General features: G+C 53.4%; 1 protein-coding gene across 1 annotated transcript in view; it reads left to right on the forward strand.

The window, feature by feature from the left end:
- Window positions 1-12045, forward strand: part of HCN4 (hyperpolarization activated cyclic nucleotide gated potassium channel 4) — a 41718-nt gene extending 29673 nt beyond the window's left edge. Inside the window, exons 3-8 of the mRNA XM_022579466.3 lie at window positions 5308-5469; window positions 7519-7737; window positions 9452-9598; window positions 9703-9943; window positions 10281-10445; window positions 10552-12045. Of these exons, the coding sequence (XP_022435174.1) occupies window positions 5308-5469; window positions 7519-7737; window positions 9452-9598; window positions 9703-9943; window positions 10281-10445; window positions 10552-12014 (2397 nt within the window). The 3' untranslated portion in view covers window positions 12015-12045. The remainder of the gene's footprint in view (window positions 1-5307; window positions 5470-7518; window positions 7738-9451; window positions 9599-9702; window positions 9944-10280; window positions 10446-10551) is intronic.
- The last annotated feature ends 9232 nt before the right edge of the window (window positions 12046-21277 follow it).

A 21277-nucleotide genomic window follows, 5' to 3' on the forward strand; every position in this document is an offset into this window, starting at 1 on the left:
CTAGCAGCTGGGAAGGAAGTTGCTTTGAGCTGCTGTCTGCCGGGCACACTGCCCATCTAGGGGCTCACCCCAGACTCCTGGGGTTGGATTGGGGTTTCCCAGCTGGCCCCAGGAACCCTGTCTCCAGACCCTCAGTAGCCTGCCCCACCCTCGGGGCTTCTCCCAGCCTCACCTTGGCCTGTAGGCAGCAGCAGGGAGACCTCTGAGGCCTCAGGTCTGCATGAGACCTGGGGAGGGAGGTGTTTCGAAGAGAAGACCCTGCTCTTTCTCCTCCTCCAACTCCAGTTCATGTGAATCTCTCCCCTTCTTTAGGCCTCAGTTTCCCCGACTGTCAGATGTACTCTGATGTCCTCAGAGGCTGGGCCTCAGTCCCCACTCCAACCTCCCTCGGCGAGGATCATGTTAGCTGGTCATTCTGAGGACACGGTGGTGGTGCTGGGTGAGGGCTGGAGAGTCGGCCTCCCATGGGGAGGGAGAAGCTTGCCCAAGATCCCCTGGTGAAGCTGCAGAGATGCTGGATTCCTGACCCTCAGCCTTCAGCTGCCTCCCCCAGCCCAGCTCAGCCCAGCCCAGCCTCCCAGCCGAGAGTTCCCGAACGTTAGTAGCAGCTCTTGGGAGTCAGGGTAGGTGGAGGGTCTCGGCAGGCGTAGACGACTGTCTCAGAGGATGCCAGCCTCTGCCTGCATCCTGGGCGATCTAGGTCAGCATCCTCCCTCCCAAGCCTCTTCCCTCCCTCTGAGGTGTGAGCTTGTTATAGGCATGGAGGCTATTGTTAGAAACCGTGGTTGCCCCCCTTTGGATGTTCCCCTGCAGGGCCCAGCACCCCAGTGACCCATCCCAGAAGCCTCTTCTTTCCCTCGGCAGCATCTTGGCGTAATGGAAGGGGCTGGATGCAGGAAGTCAGGCCAGGGGGGCTGTGCAGCCCCCAGTGAAGCTCCTCTCCCTGTGGGCCTCAATTTTTCCACCTCTCTCAGAATCGGGAGTTTGGGACGACACAGAGGCATGGTCCTGGGGGGCAGGAGCTGGTCCTCTCTACGGGCCCTAGGAAGGGACCTAGCGTGACCCTCTAGTTTGTACCCAGGATACACATGCACCAGCCACTCTCTCAGGACCCGGATGGCTGTTCTCAATGTGGCTGCTTGTTCGTGAGACAAAGGGAGGAGTTTGTTCTTCTTCCCCGAGGAGAAAACAAATCCCAGGAGGGAACTCTAACAAGGCCCCAAGAAGAGGCCTTGGCAGAAACTCCAGTTTCTGGTCTCTCCCCAGGACTGAGAAATCAGCTCTTTATTTTGAGGGCTGGGAAAGAGACCGAAAGAAAGGGACCAACGTGTGCTGAGCACCTCCTGTGTGCCAGCTCCTGATCCCCAAGACAGCCCTGGGAGCTGGTAGTTATTGACCCATTACACAGATGAGGAAACTGAGGCTCAGAGCAGAGAAGGCACTTGCCCAAGGTGGGAGACGGTGAGAGACGTGTCACCCTGCCGTTACCCTGTGGTCCAGAAACTACAGAAGGGAATAGGAGTAGGAGCTTCCCCCAAATGCCATGCTGGGCACAGAGAGTGAGCTGTCCAGGCCACCTGCCTGGCAAGCCTTGTGGGGCCCTTGAAATGAAGACAGTCAACCCCGAAAGTCAGAACCAAAATCATAAAAGGGGGTTTTAATGAGGTATAAAGAGCAAGACAAATATTTGCACAGTGCAGCTGACTTGCGGGTGGCCTATGGCCCCAGCCCACAGTGGGGACACACGGGTGTTTAGCAACCTCTCCCAGCAACGTCCAGCCTTGCTCTCAGCAACCACCCCTGGGTGCTGTAGAGTGTTGGGGGTGGGGTGAGTGTCCACCGTCTGGGGTACCCTCCTAGCCTGAATGGATGTATCCCCCACCAACTCTTTGCAGAAAGCTCAGACTTTGCCATGCTGGTGCCCCTGGCTTTGTGTGTCTGAGAGCCATCCGCAGTACCCCTCAGCACCACCAGAACTACCACCATCCCACCCCTACAGGACACTCCCAGCGTCTGCATCCTTCAGCCAATATCCGGCACGCCACCACCACCACCACGCTCTCTGAGGATACATGAGTCTGTGCCACCTGCAGGAAAAAGCACCTTTTTCTCTTCCTGCAAAAGCAGGTTCCCTGTGGGCTGTGCCTGCCCAGACTGGGGCCTTTTTCGAATGCCACTGTGTATACTCGTGGCAGCCCTGATCACCATCATCCCCACCACTGTCTTCATCACCTTCACCTTCGTCGCTTAAGCACTTCTCAGTTCCTGAGACCCTACCATGTGCTCTGCATACTCGTTGCTGAGATCAGTATAAAGGCAAAATTATACAAGGACCTGATCTTGGAAGAAAATTAGTTACAAAGAAAAGAAAAACAAGGATGATAGAAAAAGGAAAGAACACATTGCATTCAAATGTGCCAACCTTGATCTGGTCTTTAAGACCCAGAGTAATACATAGAAAGGAGCAGTTATTGCAGGCTGTGGAGTCTGGGATGCTTTCTAAAAGTGATCCAAGTCTTCCTTCAGTGTGGTATCTGTTTTTGGCTGTTAGAACAAGATACCACAGGCTGGGGGGCTTAGATGACAAATATTTATTTCTCACAGTTCTGGAGGCTGGAAGGATGAGATCAGGATGCTGTCATGGTCAGGTTCTGGTGAGGGCCCGCTTCCTGGTTTGTAGATGGCCGTCCTCTTTCTGTGTCCTCACGTGGCCACATATCAACTCTCGCGTGTCTCTTCTTGTAAGGGCACTAATTCCATCCATGGGGCCCTACCCTCATGACCTAATCATCTTGCAAAGGCTCCACCTCCTAATACCATTACATTGAGAGTTAGGGCTTCAACATAGGATTTTGGGGAGATTTCAGTTCATACAAGTTGGGAAATGAAGGAACTTAATAATAATGAATCCCCCCCTCCACCACCCACGTATGTGTTCAGGGCCCAGAGCACTTTCTTAGCCAGTTTAATTTCTTGAACAACCCTGAGAAGTGGGGGCAGATGTCTAGCTTTGTTTTAGTTGAGGAGATGCTGAGGTGTGGAGGGAGGTGAGGACAGGTGTCAGCCATCTCTGAGACTAGGTGGTCCCATGTCACTCACCCTCCCCATCCCCCCAGAGTTGGGGAGCTGGTGGCATTCTGGTCAACCAAGACTTTGCAGGGTTAGTGGCCCCAAGGTCATAGAGCTGTTGTGCTCACCTAAGCAGCTGCTTTAGAGGCAGAAGTGGGATCTTCCCTTGGAGCCACAGCTGCGGCACTGGTACTCAGGAGCTGCCTGCCCTGCCTGCTCTCTAGTGCCCACCCCTCCTTATACAGAGATGTGTCCGCTAAGCTGGGCAATGGCATGCTGACAGCCCTGGGGCTGGTTTCTGGGCCCCAGTGGGGCTAGGCTGCCAGGCGCACAGCTCTGTCTACAGTATTACGCTGTGCACCAGGCTTACAGAGGTGAGATGCCGGAGAGTCCCGCCTGGCCCTGGGTCCAGCTTGCTGTGTGGATCTGGCCACATCACTTGGCCACTTTGGGTTTGAGTTGTTTTATTTACGAAACGGAGCTACTGAAAACCACCCTTCCCGCCCTGGGCCAATCTAATAATTTGCAGGCAGCCCTGGGTTCAAATCTGCCCCTTCTGTTGCCGCCATGACCAAGGGCAAGTCCGTTTACTTCTCTGAGCCTGGGTGTAAAAGCGTTAACAACATTTTCAGCAAAGGGTTGTTGTGAGTTTGAATGAGATGATGACTGTGGGACCGTGTGCCCGCCCCCTCAGGTTCGGTGTTACTGTCTCTGTGTTGCCGGGGACACAGGGGTGATGGGACAGCTAGAGCTGCCATCCTCCAGGAAACTTTCCAAGGTCTGTTTCATCCTTCCAGCTCATACATCCAGAGTCATGCTACTAAGGGGGCCACAGGTGGGCGCAACCCAGGGGGTGATACACAGTAGTATTCATCTTTGGTTTCTCCAGACCAAGACCCAGGCTAAGCCTATATTTCAGAAGGGGAAACTGAGGTCTCAAGTATCAGAATATCCTGCCACCAGCTACGGGGCTGTTGCTAAAAGACCACTAGACAGGGGTTGAAATATCTAGGGTCTGTTTCTTTGGGTCTCAGGTTCCCCCATCTGAAATGGGCTTAAACTAGGTCTCTGTGGCATTTGACAAGTCTTCAGGTTTGGCCCAAAGCCCCTCTCCAGGAAGGCTCTCTACCTGGGAATAATATGGAGGGACCAGAACTAGGGGTGGGGGCACCTCCAGAGTCTCCCAGGCCAGAGGCAAGGCTAGAACTTCCAGAGACCTCTCTCTAGACTTCTTTCCATCTCTGTCCCCTCCCCATCCTGTCACCATGGTGACCCCTGCTGAAACCAGACCAAGAGGCAGCTTGGGGAGGAGGGAGGTGGGGCAGGGATGCTGGGATGTACGCATCCTTGGCCCTGCCCAGCCACACCTCAGCCTCTTGCTCAGAGCCACAGGAGTGGAGATACACGGGTGGCCATGGTTGCTGTACCTTATTAAACTGTACAGGAGAGCATTACTACTCATACATGTTAACTAATCATAAGGATTAATTATTAATAACTTATCAATAATGGTTTGCAATTTGTTGAATACTTCCATACCCAGTACTAAGCACTTTATATGTATAATTTAATCCTTTTGACAACCCACTCAAGGTAAGAAATTTTATCGCCATTTCCCAGATGAGGAAACATGATCAGAGAGGTTCAGGAACTTTCTCAAGGTCACACAACTAGGAATTGGGTAGGAGTTGGGCCTGGGATCAAGGTCTGTGTGAACTTGGAGCCTAGGTGTCTGTACTGCCCCCCCTGCAGTTCCATGGCTGCCTTTGGCAGAACCCGCTGCCCCTGGGGGGGTCCTGAGAGTGTAGTGACAGATTTAGGGAAACACCATGTCCCTGGTGTGACCGCAGACCATAGTACCCCGAGGAGCCTCTGGTGGGCTGGCTCTTCTTCGTGTTGTCCTCACAGCCCAGGTGAGCTGCCCGTTTCCAGGCTGTATGGGGCTCTACGTGCCCTCCCTTCACGTGTCCGGCCTGGGTGGCTGGACTCCCCATGGGAGCCCACCCCCGTATCTGCATGGATCCCAGGTGGAGTCCCTCTGGAGCCCCACAGCCTGCAGGCTGCTTCTCCCAGGGCCAGCCTGACGCCTTCCCACCCTCGCCACGGCCGGGACCTGCACCGAGCTGGGCGCGCTGCCCAGTATGTGCAGAGCATCAGGGCCTGCAAGCAGCTGCGGGGTCTGCCCGGGAGCGGGCCGGCCCCCAGCTAATTGGGCCAATCTCTCCCCTCTGCCCGCAGATCTTCCACATGACCTACGACCTGGCCAGCGCCGTGGTGCGCATCGTGAACCTCATTGGCATGATGCTCCTGCTCTGCCACTGGGACGGCTGCCTGCAGTTCCTGGTGCCCATGCTGCAGGACTTCCCTGACGACTGCTGGGTGTCCATCAACAACATGGTGGTGAGTGCCCAGCCTTCGGCCCTCCCTCCAGGTGTGGGGGCAGGGGACCGACGAGGTGCAGATGGGCAGAGCAGGCCACGTAGGGCCTCGGCGGAGCCCTTGGCTCTGTGCTGCTACCTCTGCCGCCTTACAGCCTCCAATGAAGACGGGAGCCTCGCTCTTTGGCGCTGATTGCACCCAGGGAGACTAAGACCAGGGCTTCCTCAGACTGTATCAGGTGTGGGAATACCGGGCTGGTGGCTCCTGCCCTCCTATCTCTGCTCCCCGAGGCTGACCAACCATTAAAAGCCAGCAGAGTCCTAGGAAGGAGAAACCAGTGAGGGGCACTGTGGGCAGCCCACATGGACTCCCAGATCACACGTGGCTGCCGCCTTCTGCTCCAGCAGCAGAGCTGGGCTGTCCCTCTGCACCCTCCTCCTGCCCCACCCCACAGACACACAACCCCATCCTAGGTGGTAGGTGGGGTCCTGAGCAGGGAAGGCAGGTTCGAAGGAGCCTGATCCCCTCCCTCCCCCTCCACCCTGTGGGTGGGTGAGAGGAGCCGTGGGGCAGGGTTCCCCAGCCTCCTGTGAACAGGGCACGCTCCAGGCAGGGTGGCGGGTCCCCTGGGCCTATGGGCCTTTCTCTGGCTCTGCGAACCCCTGCGTCCTCCTCTCACTCCCAGTCAGTTTGGTCTGCTCTCTAGGCAAACCCTCAGGGCCCCAGGGGAGGAAAAACTGGCTTTGAAAGAGGTGAAAGAGACCCTGAGGCATCTTTCAGCATCAAACAGGCCTTTGCAAAACAGCCTTTTGATGAGCTAAGTGTAAATGAATCGGCCATGTGGATTGAATTTCCCGGTCCCCAGAGGCTCAGCAGTAAAGCCAGAGCCCTGGCTGGAGGCAGCTGGGGGCTGCCTGGGGACGGGGAGCCCAGGCCCCCTCTATCCCTGGAGATCATTGACCTCCCACTCTCTGGAATGAGAGCCCCTAGACCAGCTCAGCTGTGTCCAGGATGGTCTGAGTGAGCTTGAACTTGGCACGCAGCGCCTGTGCCTTCCTCCAGGTGCTGGGAACAACCTGGTGATTGCGGAAGTGCTTAGGGCTCTGGGCAGGGGTTCTGGGCGTGCAGTAGGGTGGCTTTCCACATTCATGCTAACGCATCTGCCTCCTGAGCAGAGAGCACTGGGGAGGTGGGTTTACCCGGTGGCTCCTTCATTTGGGGCAGTTTCCTCTGTGGGAGGGTGACAGGCCCACACATGCATTAAATTCAGGAGATGGCCCTTCTGAGCGCAGTGTTCCCGCACTGAGCCTTCCTTGAGACACCGACTGGCTTTGGAGACAAAAATAGCCAGGAGCCTCGCTCCCTTTCTCCCTCCTCCGTCCCCAGCACTGTGTGTGTTTCAGGCCATCCACCTTTGGGGTGGGGGAGGGTAACTAGTGGCCACAGCCCTGGATGGATGCAGGCCGGGTTCACACAGGAGGCGACTCAGCTCGGCAGCTCTTTAACTTTGCTCACCCAAAACGAGGACAGCGTTTTCGGCTCAGTCTGCCTGAGCTTGTCCCCCCAGGGGAAGCATATCTGGTTTTATAATTGAGGTCAGTGGGGAAATGGGCTTCACTTGGCAGTAGTTCGGTGCAGGGGATGGAGCTGCTTCGGTGAGCTCAGGACAGCAGGGTGGCCCAGCCTGGAGCCCTGGCTGCTGGGGAGGCTCCAGGCTGCCCCCGGGCTGAGAGGTCCGGGGCTGTGGAGGTGGTGGGGTGTTAGGCTGGTGCCCATCCCTTAGCTGGGGCTTCTGGTCTGAGCCCTGCCCCTCCACTGCCAGAGAAAGGCCTAAGTGAGGGATTCACTTGGTCACCATGGGCAGATAGTGTGGGCCTCCCTGCCCCTCACCCAAGGCTTTCAGCCAACAGCAAGGTTGTAAGCCCAGGCCTCAGCCACTGGGAAAGTTAGGCTGAGGGGTGAGAGGTAGCAGGGACTTTTCTAGCTCTTCTTGAGAAGGGCCTGCCCTCTCTTTGGCCCAGGTCCCTCCCACCCCTCCCCCAATCTGTCCACCTTTGCGTCTGTCCACAGAACAACTCATGGGGAAAGCAGTACTCCTACGCCCTCTTCAAGGCCATGAGCCACATGCTGTGCATCGGGTATGGCCGGCAGGCCCCGGTGGGCATGTCAGACGTCTGGCTCACCATGCTCAGCATGATCGTGGGTGCCACCTGCTACGCCATGTTCATCGGCCACGCCACGGCCCTCATCCAGTCTCTGGACTCCTCCCGGCGCCAGTACCAGGAGAAGGTAGGCTGGAATGCTGGGGTCCACCCTGGGCTCTCTCAGGAGAACCTGCCCGTCGCTCCTTCCCACAGGGAGCACAGGCTGCCAGCCACCGGACCCCAGAGGGTCCAGCCCCCTGTGATGGGGGCTCCCGTATGGGTGACAGATGGAGGCGAACCCCTCCTAAGTGAGAACTTCTTCAGCTCCCCAGCCTTAAACCTCTAAATGTCTTTTTATTTGTACCCCGTTTTCCTCCTGCTGAAATTGGGGGCTTGTCTCTCCTGACTGAGGGCCCCTTTCCCTCCTGACCTCCCCACCCCGTGCCCACTATCCCCTCCAGCCTCCTCCTCTCTGAGGGGCTTCCCATCAGCATTGAAACTTGCTCCATCTCTCCCTTTTTAGAAACGTCTGTCCCTCCACCATTAACGGGCTTTGCCTCCTATCTTTTCTGCTGTCTGCCTCTTTTTCATGGACAAATTCCTAAAACCAACCGACCAACCAGAAAGCTCGCATTGTTTATGGCTGTTGAATCTACTTTCTTCTCTCAGCTCACTGAGTCTGAGGTCACCTCTACCCTCCGTGGTGCTGAAGCCAGTGGGTCCTCTGGGGTCCTTGTCTTGCTTGGCCTCTGACAGTTATGACTCCCTGCTTGGCTTCACACTTGTTTCCACGACCACGCACTCTCCATTCTCTTCCCTGCTCTCCTTGGCTGGCTCGTCTTCTCAGTCATCCCACATTGGGCCCCTGGTGGCGTGGGCCCAGCTCTCTGCTTCTCTCTCCCCCATCTTCCTAGGGGCCGCTCTTTTCCCACCTCACCCTCACCCCACGCTCTGTGTCCACCTCAGTGCAGTGGGACCCAAACAGTATAATCAGCCCCCACCTCTTTGGAGCGCTAGTACGTGAAAATAGACTCCCCTGTTTCTGATTGTTCCTGGGGTACAGGGACTTCCCTTACATCTCAGTGTGGGGAACATCTGTTCTTGCCTAATTGTGCCTCCTGTCCCAGCCATGCTTCTGAAGATCCCTGCTCTCCACCCACAATCCAGGGATGGCTGGAGCAGCACCCACCCATCACCCCCGGGGTGAGCAGGAGCATTTCTTACTTGGTGAAGCCCTGGGCACTTAGGTTCACAAATCTCTTGTCCCCAAACCTCTTTTTAAGGCCCCTGCTCTACCCAGCCCCTCTTCTGGGCTGGAGTTGCTCTTCAACAAAAGACAGCCTCAGCCGAGGCCATGTTTGGATACATGCCCCACCTGATGGGTCAGGCATCCTGGCTTCAGCCTCCAATCCCTCTAACCGACTGCAGCCCATTCTGCTGCCTCTGCCAGTTTGTTACAACTGATGGGAAACAGCTCCTTCTAGAGTCTGTGGGTGAGGCCTCTCTGGTCCACAGTGTAACACAGAAGAGACCGACGTTTAGAGGAAACTCGATCGACCTCCTGGTCAGTGGGTCTCCTGTATCTGGGAGTTGGACAGTCCCTATTGTCGGCCGGCCATCTTCACAGTATTGAACATGGTGAGGAGTGGACACTCTGATGGCGCCCCTCCTCCACTCCAAGCATCTGGGAGTCAGGGCCACACCCACACCGAGGACCTCAATCTCACAGGTCGGCCGTAAAGGCCCACAGGGTCTGTGCCAGCTCTGGTCACCAGCAGCCGAGACAGGGTGGTGCGAGCTGGGGCAGTGGGGCCGGCTGGCTAGGGGGTAACGCCCTCTCCCTCTCTCCTGGGACTCAGTACAAGCAGGTGGAGCAGTACATGTCCTTCCACAAGCTCCCGCCCGACACCCGGCAGCGCATCCATGACTACTACGAGCACCGCTACCAGGGCAAGATGTTCGACGAGGAGAGCATCCTGGGCGAGCTGAGCGAGCCGCTGCGGGAGGTGAGCTTTGTGGCTGCCGGCCCGGGAGGGGGTCCAGGCCTTCCTGCTGGGCGGCTCCCCTCATCTCCACCTCCCTTTCTCAATCCACCCTGTCTGGGGAGCAGGAGATCATCAACTTTAACTGCCGAAAGCTGGTGGCCTCCATGCCGCTGTTTGCCAACGCGGACCCCAACTTTGTGACCTCCATGCTGACCAAGCTGCGCTTCGAGGTCTTCCAGCCGGGGGACTACATCATCCGCGAAGGCACCATCGGCAAGAAGATGTACTTCATCCAGCACGGGGTGGTCAGCGTGCTCACCAAGGGCAACAAGGAGACCAAGCTGGCGGATGGCTCCTACTTTGGAGGTGAGACAGCCAAGGGGCCCTGGGGGGACGGAGCAATGGGCTGGAGAGACACCGAGGATGACATCGCAGACCCTCCCGCCACTGCCTGGAGGCGGGTGTCCGTGAGCCCAGGGCAGGGGTGGTCCCAGAGACGAGAAAGACAGTCTGGTACCCATTTGGTTGGGGGCTGGCATCCCCGATGCGGTCACAGCCTAGGCGTGGGGCCTTGTGAGCCTGTCCAGCTTCTGTCCCAGACAGCAGGGCCCCAGGTCAGGGTGGGGTGGGGGATCCTTTGAAGCCTGCCGGGGACCCCCCTACCGCAACCCCCTCCCCCCCGTGACTCCTGCCATCCTGGCAGAGATCTGCCTGCTGACGCGGGGCCGGCGCACAGCCAGCGTGAGGGCTGACACCTACTGCCGCCTCTACTCGCTGAGCGTGGACAACTTCAACGAGGTCCTGGAGGAGTACCCCATGATGCGGCGGGCCTTCGAGACGGTGGCGCTGGACCGCCTGGACCGCATCGGTGAGGCGGCCCGGAGGGAGGGTGGATTCCCCCCGCTGCACATGCCGGCTGGGCTCCCCTCTCCTCCCACCCTACCCTGAGCTCCTGCTCTTGTTCTGTGGCCCAGGCAAGAAGAACTCCATCCTCCTCCACAAAGTCCAGCACGACCTCAACTCAGGCGTCTTCAACTACCAGGAGAACGAGATCATCCAGCAGATCGTACAGCACGACCGGGAGATGGCGCACTGCGCCCACCGCGTCCAGGCCGCCGCCTCTGCCACTCCGACCCCCACGCCCGTCATCTGGACCCCGCTGATCCAGGCGCCGCTGCAGGCCGCCGCCGCCACCACTTCCGTGGCCATCGCGCTCACCCACCACCCGCGCCTGCCCGCCGCCATCTTCCGGCCTCCCCCGGGGCCCGGGCTGGGCGGCCTCGGGGCCGGGCAGACGCCCCGGCACCTGAAGCGGCTGCAGTCCCTGATCCCGTCGGCGCTGGGTTCCGCCTCGCCCGCCAGCAGCCCGTCGCAGGTGGACACGCCGTCTTCCTCCTCCTTCCACATCCAACAGCTGGCTGGATTCTCTGCACCCGCCGGACTGAGCCCGCTCCTGCCCTCGTCCAGCTCTTCCCCGCCGCCTGGGGTGGGCAGCTCCTCCTCGGCACCCACGCCATCTGCTGCGGCGGCCGTCGCCGCCGCCACAGCCGGGTTCGGCCACTTCCACAAGGCGCTGGGAGGCTCCCTGTCCTCCTCGGACTCTCCCCTGCTCACCCCGCTGCAGCCGGGCGCCCGCTCCCCACAGGCCAACCAGCCGGCGCCCCCGCTGCCCGGGGCCCGGGGCGGCCTGGGACTGGCAGAGCACTTCCTGCCACCCCCAGCCTCGGCCAGGTCCCCGTCGTCCAGCCCCGGGCAGCTGGGCCAGCCTCCCGGGGAGCTGTCCCCGGGTCTGGCCACCGGCCCACCAAGTACGCCAGAGACACCCCCGCGGCAGCCTGAGCGGCTGTCCTTTGCGGCAGGGGCCTCAGGGGGGGCCTCTCCTGTAGCCTTTACCCCCCGAGGAGGTCTCAGCCCCCCTGGCCACAGCCCAGGCCCTCCAAGAACTTTCCCAAGTGCCCCTCCCCGGGCATCCGGCTCCCACGGTTCCTTGCTCCTGCCTCCGGCATCCAGTCCCCCGCCACCCCAAGTCCCCCAGCGCCGGGGCACCCCGCCCCTCACCCCGGGCCGCCTCACCCAGGACCTCAAGCTCATCTCAGCCTCTCAGCCGGCCCTACCCCAGGACGGGGCACAGACTCTCCGCAGAGCCTCCCCACACTCCTCTGGGGAGTCCGTGGCTGCCTTCCCACTCTTTCCCAGAGGCGGGGGCGGCAGCGGGGGCAGTGGGGGCCTCGGTCTCCCCGGGAGGCCCTATGGTGCCGTCCCTGGCCAGCACGTCACTCTGCCTCGGAAGACATCCTCAGGTTCTTTGCCACCCCCTATTTCTTTATTTGGGGCAAGAGCCACCTCTTCTGGGGGTCCCCCTCTGACTGCTGCTCCCCAGAGGGAACCTGGGGCCAGGTCTGAGCCAGTGCGCTCCAAACTGCCCTCCAATCTATGAGCTGCGTTCCCTCCCTCCCTCCCTCCCTCCCTCCTTCTCTCCTCTTTTTTTCTCCTTTCTTTCTTCAGGTTTAACTGTGATTAGGAGATATACCAATAACAATAATAATTATCATTAAAAAAACCCACACCAGAAAAACAAAAGAGCAGAAAATAACCAGGTATTCTTAGAGCTATAGAATTTTGGTCACTTGCTTTTATAGACTATTTTAATACCCAGCACTAGAGGGAGGGGGGAGGGGAGCAGGCAGGGCCCAAATGCAAAAGTGAGAGGAAGGCAGGTGGGTTCTCTGGGGCTTGGCAAGGGTGGGGGTGACCCATGTTTGGGATACCTAGAGCAGACTTGTCATTGTATTCATTTTAGGGCAATAGCCACCACCAGGCCCTTAGCTGTGAACCTGGAGCCCCACTCTGCTAGGGGTTATCCCATTCCTCAGGAAGGGCTGCCCTTGGGTTTGTTCCTGGGGAGCCTCAGTCGCCTGAGTCCTTGGGACAAACGGGCCAGGGCCCTGAGAGTCTTGCATTTTTTCTACTGCAAACTTAGCAAGATATGTATATGAATATGTATATGTATATATATGTAAGATGTGTATATGTATAGTTATGTAGTGCTCTGTAGAGCCATGTAGATAGCCACTCACACGTGTGCACATGTGTGTGCAATCTAGTTTAACCCCATGTTGCCAGGACACCCAGGTCACCTTACATCCAGCAACCTGCCTTGGCCCGCAGGCTGGGCACCACAGGGCCTGGGGGAAGTATTCTCTCCAGTCCTCAGGGAAGAGGACCCCCCCCCCCGGGCTTCTCAGCAGGCCCCCTCTCTCCCCGTCTCTGGTCTCAAATCCAGTCCCAGCCCGACCTCTTACGTGGAAGCAGAAGACTCCAGGCTGTGCCTCTCCTGTCCTGTAGGGCCTCAAGCACATTCCCATCACCTCTGTGGCCCTCAGTTTTCTCATCTGTACAGGGGGAGGTGAGGGAAGCTTCTATTTATTGAGTCTGCTCTGTGCCAAGCACTGGTTTAGCACTTTACACACGTTAACTTCTTCAATTTTACAAAGGCCAGGAGGTGTAGTTACTTAGATTCTTCCCATTTCACAGATAAGGAAACCAAGTTTTGGTAATTATTCCAGAATCGCATAACTACAAGTGGCAGAGCTGGGACTGATCTGAGATTGTAATCCAGGCCTACCTGAGGCCAAAGCCGATGTTCCTTTCATTAGAAAATTGTGTTGAGGGGCTGAATTCAACAGACCAGAGTTTAGAGGTAATCAGACCTGAATTCGAATCCCGGACCTGCCACTTCTTAGCTGTGTGACCTTGGGCAAGTTATCTGAGCTTTCTGTTACCCCATTTGTAAAATGGGAATACTTATGGTACCACCTCACAAGGACCTATGAGGACCAGATAAGAAAAGTAGTACGTGTGAAATGCCCAGCCCAGCGCCTTGCACATACCATAGTAGGTGCTCAGTAAATCATGTTTCTTCTGCCCCCTCCTCACGTGCCCAGCGCATTGCCCCAGCGAGCTATGGTGAGAGCCTGGGGAGCTTTGGCTGCGGGCTCCAGGGCTTATGATCTCAGGACACAGGAGGTGGCTGCAACTTTCTAAGGGCCTAAGGAAGGTGTGTGGCCAGTGGTGGGCTTGAGCCAGGCCTCCAGGTGTGGGAAGAGTTAGAGGGAGGGAAGGAAGGAAGGAGGCGGCAGGTGTCGGATGGAGTGCACAGTGGGGACATGACTGAGGTGGATGTGGAGTTGTGGAGTCAGGGACTTTGGGAAGAGATCCAGAGGCTGGATGGTCAGAGGGAAGGCCTTAGATGACAGGCTAAGGGGACTGACCTTGATTCCGAAGGCAACTAGGAGCCAGAAGCAGGTCCAGGGCGGGCGCCATTGTGAAAGCAGCTCAGACACCTGCCAGAGACAAGGCCAGTGGTCTGCCCACTGCCTAAAGAGCGGGAGGAGGTTAGGCTGCCAAGACCTGATTAATGAGGAGGGCTGGTACTGCCTTGTCCATCTAGAACCCTCCTCCTTACTCTTAAGCCAGAATGTTGACAAGATCAGGTTTTGTCCTGGGATGTGGACAAAACTTCTCCATAGATGGGTCACAGGGAGTGTGAGGCAATAATCCAGGGAAGAAGAGAGTGAAGGATCCTGGGATCTTAGGGAGAGACGAGGAGCCACCTGGCCTTGGTCTCTACTGGGCAGGAGAAGCCCCCTTGGGCCCAGGGAGTTCTCAGAGCTGGAGTAGCAGCACACTCAACTTGAGTTCTGCATCCAAACTCAGTCTAGTCCTGGAGGTGGCGGGAGCAGGGAGGGAATAGGAGTTGGGTAGAGGGTCCAGGGCCCTGAGTACACACACACACACACACACTTTATAAAAAGCTCTGAGTACACACACACACACTCACTCTTTATAAAAAGCTCTGAGTACACACACACACACACACACACACACACTTTACAAAAAGCTCTGACTCAGCCCAGCCACTCCAGAGACTGGGAAAGCCAGGTCCGGTCGGTGGGCACTCCCATCCCCAATCCCCCACAAGCAATTTTCAAATCTTCCATTTTTAAAACAGAAAATGGTAAATGCGCCGAGTTGTATATTCTATTTCAATAAAAAAATTCCAGTAGCTGCTGCCTTCTTCTAGGGGCCAGGGATTGGGATGGGGGGACTTCGGGAGCCTCAGGAGCCAGGCCGTGGAGGGCAGTGGGACATGGTCCCAAGAGCACGGGGCACTTGTGTGCACAAGCCTGTGCCCCCACGAGCAGGCAGGCAAAGCTGCAAGGGAGTGCGAGGTCTGGCTATGGACAGAAGCGCGCACTGTGGGCGGGGCTGACGAGTCATTAAGGAGGAGGGTGAGAAAGAGAGTATGTGTCCTTTGTCTGCTAGTGTAGGTGCAAGACCCTGACTCAGGTCCCTCCCACCCCGGCTGTGGGGCTGCAGAGTCCCTGGGACTCCTTGGTGCTCCCTGAAGGAGGAGGGTAGTCAGTGTGCATGTGAACTGCAGCTGGATACTGAAGAGGGAGATGCCCTCTTAGCTTGATTAGATGGGCCCTCAGATGGAGGGTGGCTGGGGGACAAAAGGTGACCAGGCTGGGGGGCGGATGTCATGGCCAGGACAAAAGGTTGCTTTTCAGAGTGGCCATGGAGGGGCCACAGCCCGTGGGCTCCTGCTGGGGTTGGGGAATCTGAGAGGCCTCACTGTTAGGAGGTGTGGCACCTACTCCCCACTGTGGTAGGAGGGGTAAGCCTGACCCCAAGACCCTCTGCAAAGCCTTCAGATGGCCGCCTCCCCCACCCCTGGCCGCAGAGGGTCCCCGAGGGCCCTTGGAGCTGGACCTCACCATGTAGGAGAGAGGCAGTGATCCGCCGCTGGAAAAGTGAAGTCCCAGGGGCTCCCAGCGTGGCGCAAAGATTGCTGTGTAGCCCGCCCTCCGGAGGGGAAAGTCCTCAGAAAAGGGCAGGGAACCCGTCCCCATCCCCATCCCCATCACTGATTGCTTAGTCGATGCTGTTGCCATGGTAACCGGCCTGGGAGTCCCGTTGCTAAGGAGGCAGCTCAGCAGGCCCTGCATCCCCATGACAACTGCCCCCTGCAGCCCAGGCATCGGTGGGTCCTCTGGGACGTGCGGGGGGCAGGGCACGGCAGGATGCAGGCCTGGCCTCTGGGTCTATGGGGAGGACTTTGTGGACAGACAGCAGCTGGGGGGTGGGAGGGATTAGCTGCGGGCCCAGCCAAACTGCAAGGGGCAGGTCCAGGAGACTCACCCCCACCCACCCTATGCTGGATCTACCCCAGGTCCACACTGGGCCTTGTTCCTCCACTGGGGCCTGGAGCAACTCCAGTCACTATCTTCTCTGTTCCCTGCCTTCAAAAGGTCAGCAGTCTGCTTAGTAAGCACCTACTGTGTGCTAGGCACTTGGTGCTTTCCTGTTCTCTCATTCCATCCTCACAACAACCCTAAGGGGGTAATAATTAGCCTCAATCACAGTGGGCCAAAGGGCACCAACTCAAACCTTGTTCCTCCCATTGGTGGTATGTACCGAGGGCTGGGTGGTAGGAGCAGTCTGTCTGTGCAGGCAAGAAAAGGTGCATAGTCTGTAGAGAATTTAAAAACAAGAATAAAAATTACTAAAAGTGGTTTGCTTCCTCTTATCTTTCACCATCACCAGCTACCAGCGATTCTGAACAGTGATAAAATACTCCTCCCCACCATGGCAGACAGCCAGCCCCACCCTAGAAACGCCACCGAACCCCCTGCTTTGACTCCAGCGAAAACCTGCCATGCTTACAGTTGCCAGCACCCGGGTAAGGTCTGAAGGCACCCTCTCTGCCCTAGCAGGGCTAAACCAGATTGGGGTTTTTAAAAGAACATTTTAAAAGTTTAATAAAATCCCTCCCTTGACTCCATGTCTCTTCCCAGCTGCCGCTCCCATCTTCTCAGCCAAACTTCTGGAGATCTGTCTGGACTCCCCACCCTCATTTCCCTTCCTCTGAGTCACATCTTCCTCCACTGCAATCTGGCTCCCCCCTCTTCTACACAGAACAACTGGGTCCTCCATGGCCCTCATTGTGAAATCCAGGGCGGATTCCTTGGCTTTGTCCTGCTGCCCTCCCAGCAGTGTGTGGCCTGCTGACCAGCCCTCCCCAGCTTTCAGGACCTGCTCTCCTCTCGCTGCTCTGCCTTCCTGTTCAGCCTCAGTCTCAGAAGTAAGGGTTCCTTCTCCTGAGGCTCAGTGCTTCTGGGCCCCTGGCTGTGACCCCCATCTTCTCACTCCACATGTGCTTCCTGGAAGCCTCACCTGTGCCCATGGCTTCCCCAGATTTTCCCCTCAGTTCAGGCCCCCACATCCCCTGAGCTTCAGCCTGGGTGTCTGCTGCTGCTGCCCCCATGTGGTTCCTCATCCTTTTCTGGTCAACCATGGTCCTTTTATTCTTTCTTGAGCTTGCAGCTTCCAGTGCATTACAGAGCGAGTTCTCTCCAACCTGGCCCTCCCCCTGCTGATTTTGCATTTTCAGTCTTCTCTTGAGGGTGGAATATTTCATACACACAGAAGAAGATATACACATAATAGATACTTAATATTAAAAATGTGATAAACAGCCATGTACCCATCACTTGGTTTAAAAAATAGAACGTAAGGCATACCTTTGAAGGCATCTGCTGGTCCCCATTTGTATCCCTCTCTCGCTCTCCAAGAAAAACCACTCAGCTGAACTTTAATTTTAGCACCCGGTTACTTCTCATGATACTTTTTACTACAGAAATAAAATGTCTCCAAACAACGTGTTCAGTTGTATACCAAGGTGGAAGGGTGGGGATTGGAAGTAGTTGTCTTTGCGGGGAGGAGAGTTTTGTCCACAGTATTGTTCAGAATTGCTGATGCATGGGGATGAGCAGCAGCAGATCTAGTCCGTTTTATTATTGTTTTAAATTTCTTTACAAATAATGTACCTTTTCATTGCCTGCACCGGGGTGGGCTATACCTCTTCCACTTTCATATACCGCTGAATGTATTGTAAATTTTTGAACTTTATATAAGTGGCATCCTGCTGTATGTATTCTTCAGTAATCTGCTTTTTTTTCATTCAATCCTGTAATTTTGAGAGCTTGTTGATGCATGGAGCATAGTTTACTCATCTTTACTGCTGTATAGCATTCCGGTATCTGAATATGCCACCACTGACATATGTGTTCTTCGGGAGACAGATATTTCAGTCATTTCCAGTTCTCACTATTCCAGACACTGTTGCTACAGACGTTCTTGTTTGTGGCTCCTGGTACAGATGTGTCAGAGCATCTCTAAGCTCCGCATCTAGGAGTGGCAGAACTGAGTCATAGGGTGACTTAATCTTCACTTAACAAGATAATGCCAAGCCGTTTTAACTAGTTCTAACAATTTACACTTCCACCTGCAGGGCATGAGAGTTACTCTCAATCCACATTCTTGCCAATGATTACAACCATCAGATTTTCTTATTTTTCCCAGTCTAGTGATATCTAATTGTGTTTTAATGTGCAAATCCCTAATTACTAGTAAGGCTGAATTTTTTTTGCATATTCACTTGCCATTTATGTTTCCTCTTCTGAGCAATATTTTTTCATGTATTTTGCCTGATTTCCTGTTGTTGTCTTTTTGTTGATTCATAAGAGTTTTATACACATACATCTATTTGTTCATTGTACGTGTTGTAAATATCTTCTTCCAGTGTACGGCTTATATTTTCTTTCTTATTTTTGGTGTTCTTTGATGAATAGAAGTTTTACATTTTAATGAGATCAAGATTAGTGATTTTTTTTTTTTTTTTGGCGGTACGCGGGCCTCTCACTGTTGCGGCCTCTCCTGTTGCAGGGAGCACAGGCTCCGGACGCGCAGGCTCAGCGGCCATGGCTCACGGGCCTAGCCACTCTGTGGCATGTGGGATCTTCCCGGACCAGGGCACAAACCCGTGTCCCCTGCATTGGCAGGCAGATTCTCAATCACTGCACCACCAGGGAAGCCCAAGATTAGTGATTAAAAAAAAAAAAGTCTAGTACTTCCTTAGTGCCTTTTTTGCTGGTTTAAGAAACCTATCTTCCTCTGTTGTTATAAAGATATTCTTCTATATTAATTTTTAAACCTGTGAAGCATTGCTTTTCACATTTACTTAACTTACTTGACCTAGGCTTTGGGTATGATGTCAGGACATGGTTCAATTTCATTTTTGCCCCATGTGGACAACCAACTGTTCCTACCAATTTACAATGTTATTTATATATCACATCTGGGTCTATGTCAAAGCTCTCTATTCAGTACCATTAGCTTGTCTATCCTTGTTCAAACTGTCTTAGTTACTGTGGCTTTATAAAGTGTGTAGATCTTAGTAGAGCCACCTTCTTCTTATTAAGGCATATCCTGGCTACTCTAGTCTCTTTGTGCTACCATATACTTTGTACAATCAGTTTGTCAAGATGCATGAAGAACTCAGTGGACTTCTGCTTTGAAATAACATGAACGTTATTATTAAAATTTGTATTCCTATGGATGAATGGGGTACAACTCTCCCCATATTTGGGTCTTCTTTAATGTTTCTTTTGTATTAGGGCAGTTAGCACTAGTGACCCCAACAGAAAAAGCCAAAAATTTCAACAGTTTAACACAATGAAGATTTATTCCAGCTCAGGTAAATTCCCCTGCAGGCCAGGCAACCACTATCCTTACTGATACCAACTTGATCCTGTGGTCTCCAAGATCACGTGGAAGGAGGAGAGAGAACCGGAAGAGATGACGGATTCTGAACTACTTCTCTCCGGCCGTGACACACCTCACTTCCTCTCATGCTCAGTCATCGCTTGGCCACAACGTTAACTGCAAAGGAGGCTGCTCTATGTGGGGGGAGCACATGGAATATTTGCTGGGCATTAACTGTCTGCCAAATCTTTCACATGGCTTTATAGTTTTCTTCATGAAGGTTTGTGCATTTTGTTAGATTTATTCCTAGTACCTTTTATTTTTGTTGCTATTGCTAATGTACCTATTTATAGTTAACAAAAGTCACCACTTTTCAGTGTACAGGTCATTGGGTTTTGACAAATTTACTCAGTCCTTAGAACCACTTCAACAATGAAGATAATGAACATTTCTGTCAGTCCTCCAAATTCTCTCCCGTCCCTTTGCAGTCAGTCTCCTACTCCTGACTCCTGGCAATCTGCTTTCTGTCACTAAAGTTTTGCCTTTTTTAGAATTTCATATAAATGGAATCATAAAGTATGTCATCTCTTGTGTCTGATTTCTTTCATTCAGTCTATAAAGCCTTTAAGTCCTGTCCCTGTGGTTGTGTGTATTGCGGAGCAACCTTCCCTGGCACGAATATGCCAGGATTTGTTTATTCCTTTACCCACTGGCGAACAGTTGGGTTGTTTCCAGTTGGGCTATTAAGAATAAAGCTCCTATGAACATTCATGTTCAAGTCTTCAGGTGGATGTGGATTTTCATTTTTCCCTAGTGGCACTGTTGGGTCATTTGGTAAGTATACGTTTAAACTTTGTAAGATACCACCAGATTATCTTCCAGCGCTGGAATACTGCTTTGCACTCCCACCTGCAAACTGCATGAGAGTTCCAGTTACTGCACATCTTTGCAATACTTGATCTTGTCTTTTATTTTTACCATTCAAGATGGTGTGTTATGTTAACTCCTGGTTTTAATTTCCATTTCCATAATGACTAAAGATGCTGAGCATCTTTTTTGAGTGTTTATTTGCTATCTATATGTGTTCTTTGGTAAAGTGACTGTTCAAATCTTTACCCATTTGTTTTCACTGGGGCATTTGTTTCTTATTATCAAATTATAAATAATATATTCAGGATACAAGTCCTTTATAAGATATATGTTTTGCAAATATTTTCTCCCAGTTTATGGCTTGCTTTTTCATTTTCTTAACCATGTCTTTCAAAGAGTAAATATTTTTAATTTTGATGATGTTCATCTTATCAAACTTTTCTTTTATAATTAGTGTCTTTTGACAAGTGAATTAAAAGGGTACACTAAAAAATGTTTACTTAACACAAAAGAAGGCAGTAACAAATTAATAGAGGGACAAAAAATAAATACCTATATAAAACAAATAACAAAAGGCCAAGTGTAAATCCTACCTTATCAGTAATTAACATAAAATGTTAACAGATTAAGCACTCAAAAGGCAGAAATTGGCAGGATGGATTTAAAAACCAATATAAGTTTGAGACATATATCTCTCTCAAAATTATATTACATAGTTTTAATATATAAATACATAATTATAAATATATTAACATTAGTCATTAATATATTAAGAATAGAGAATGCTATTTGTTGATATATTAATATATACTTTATATGTATTATATATATAATCCAGTTATGTACTGTTTATAAGAGACACACACTTGATATTCAAAGACACAACAGGTTGAAAGAATGTGATAAGATATATCATATAAACATTAGCCAGAAGACAGCTGGAGTGGCTATACTAATATCAGACAAAGTAGACTTTAAGACAAAATTGTTGCTAAAGACAAAGGCTATTTTAAGATGATAAAAGGATCAATCTGTCAAGAAGAATTAACAATTATAAACATATATACACCTAACAGCAGAGCCCCAAAATTCATGAAGCAAACCTGACAAAATGGAAGGGAGAAATAAATAGTTCAGCAGTAATAGCTGTAGACTTCAATACACCATTTTCAATAATGGATAGAAGACCAGCAAGAAAATAGAAAATCTGAACAACAATAT

Source organism: Delphinapterus leucas, chromosome 2 (assembly GCF_059928025.1).
Source record: "Delphinapterus leucas isolate spDelLeu-1000000601 "Yukka" chromosome 2, BTC_Dleu_Yukka2, whole genome shotgun sequence".
NCBI lineage: Eukaryota > Metazoa > Chordata > Mammalia > Artiodactyla > Monodontidae > Delphinapterus > Delphinapterus leucas.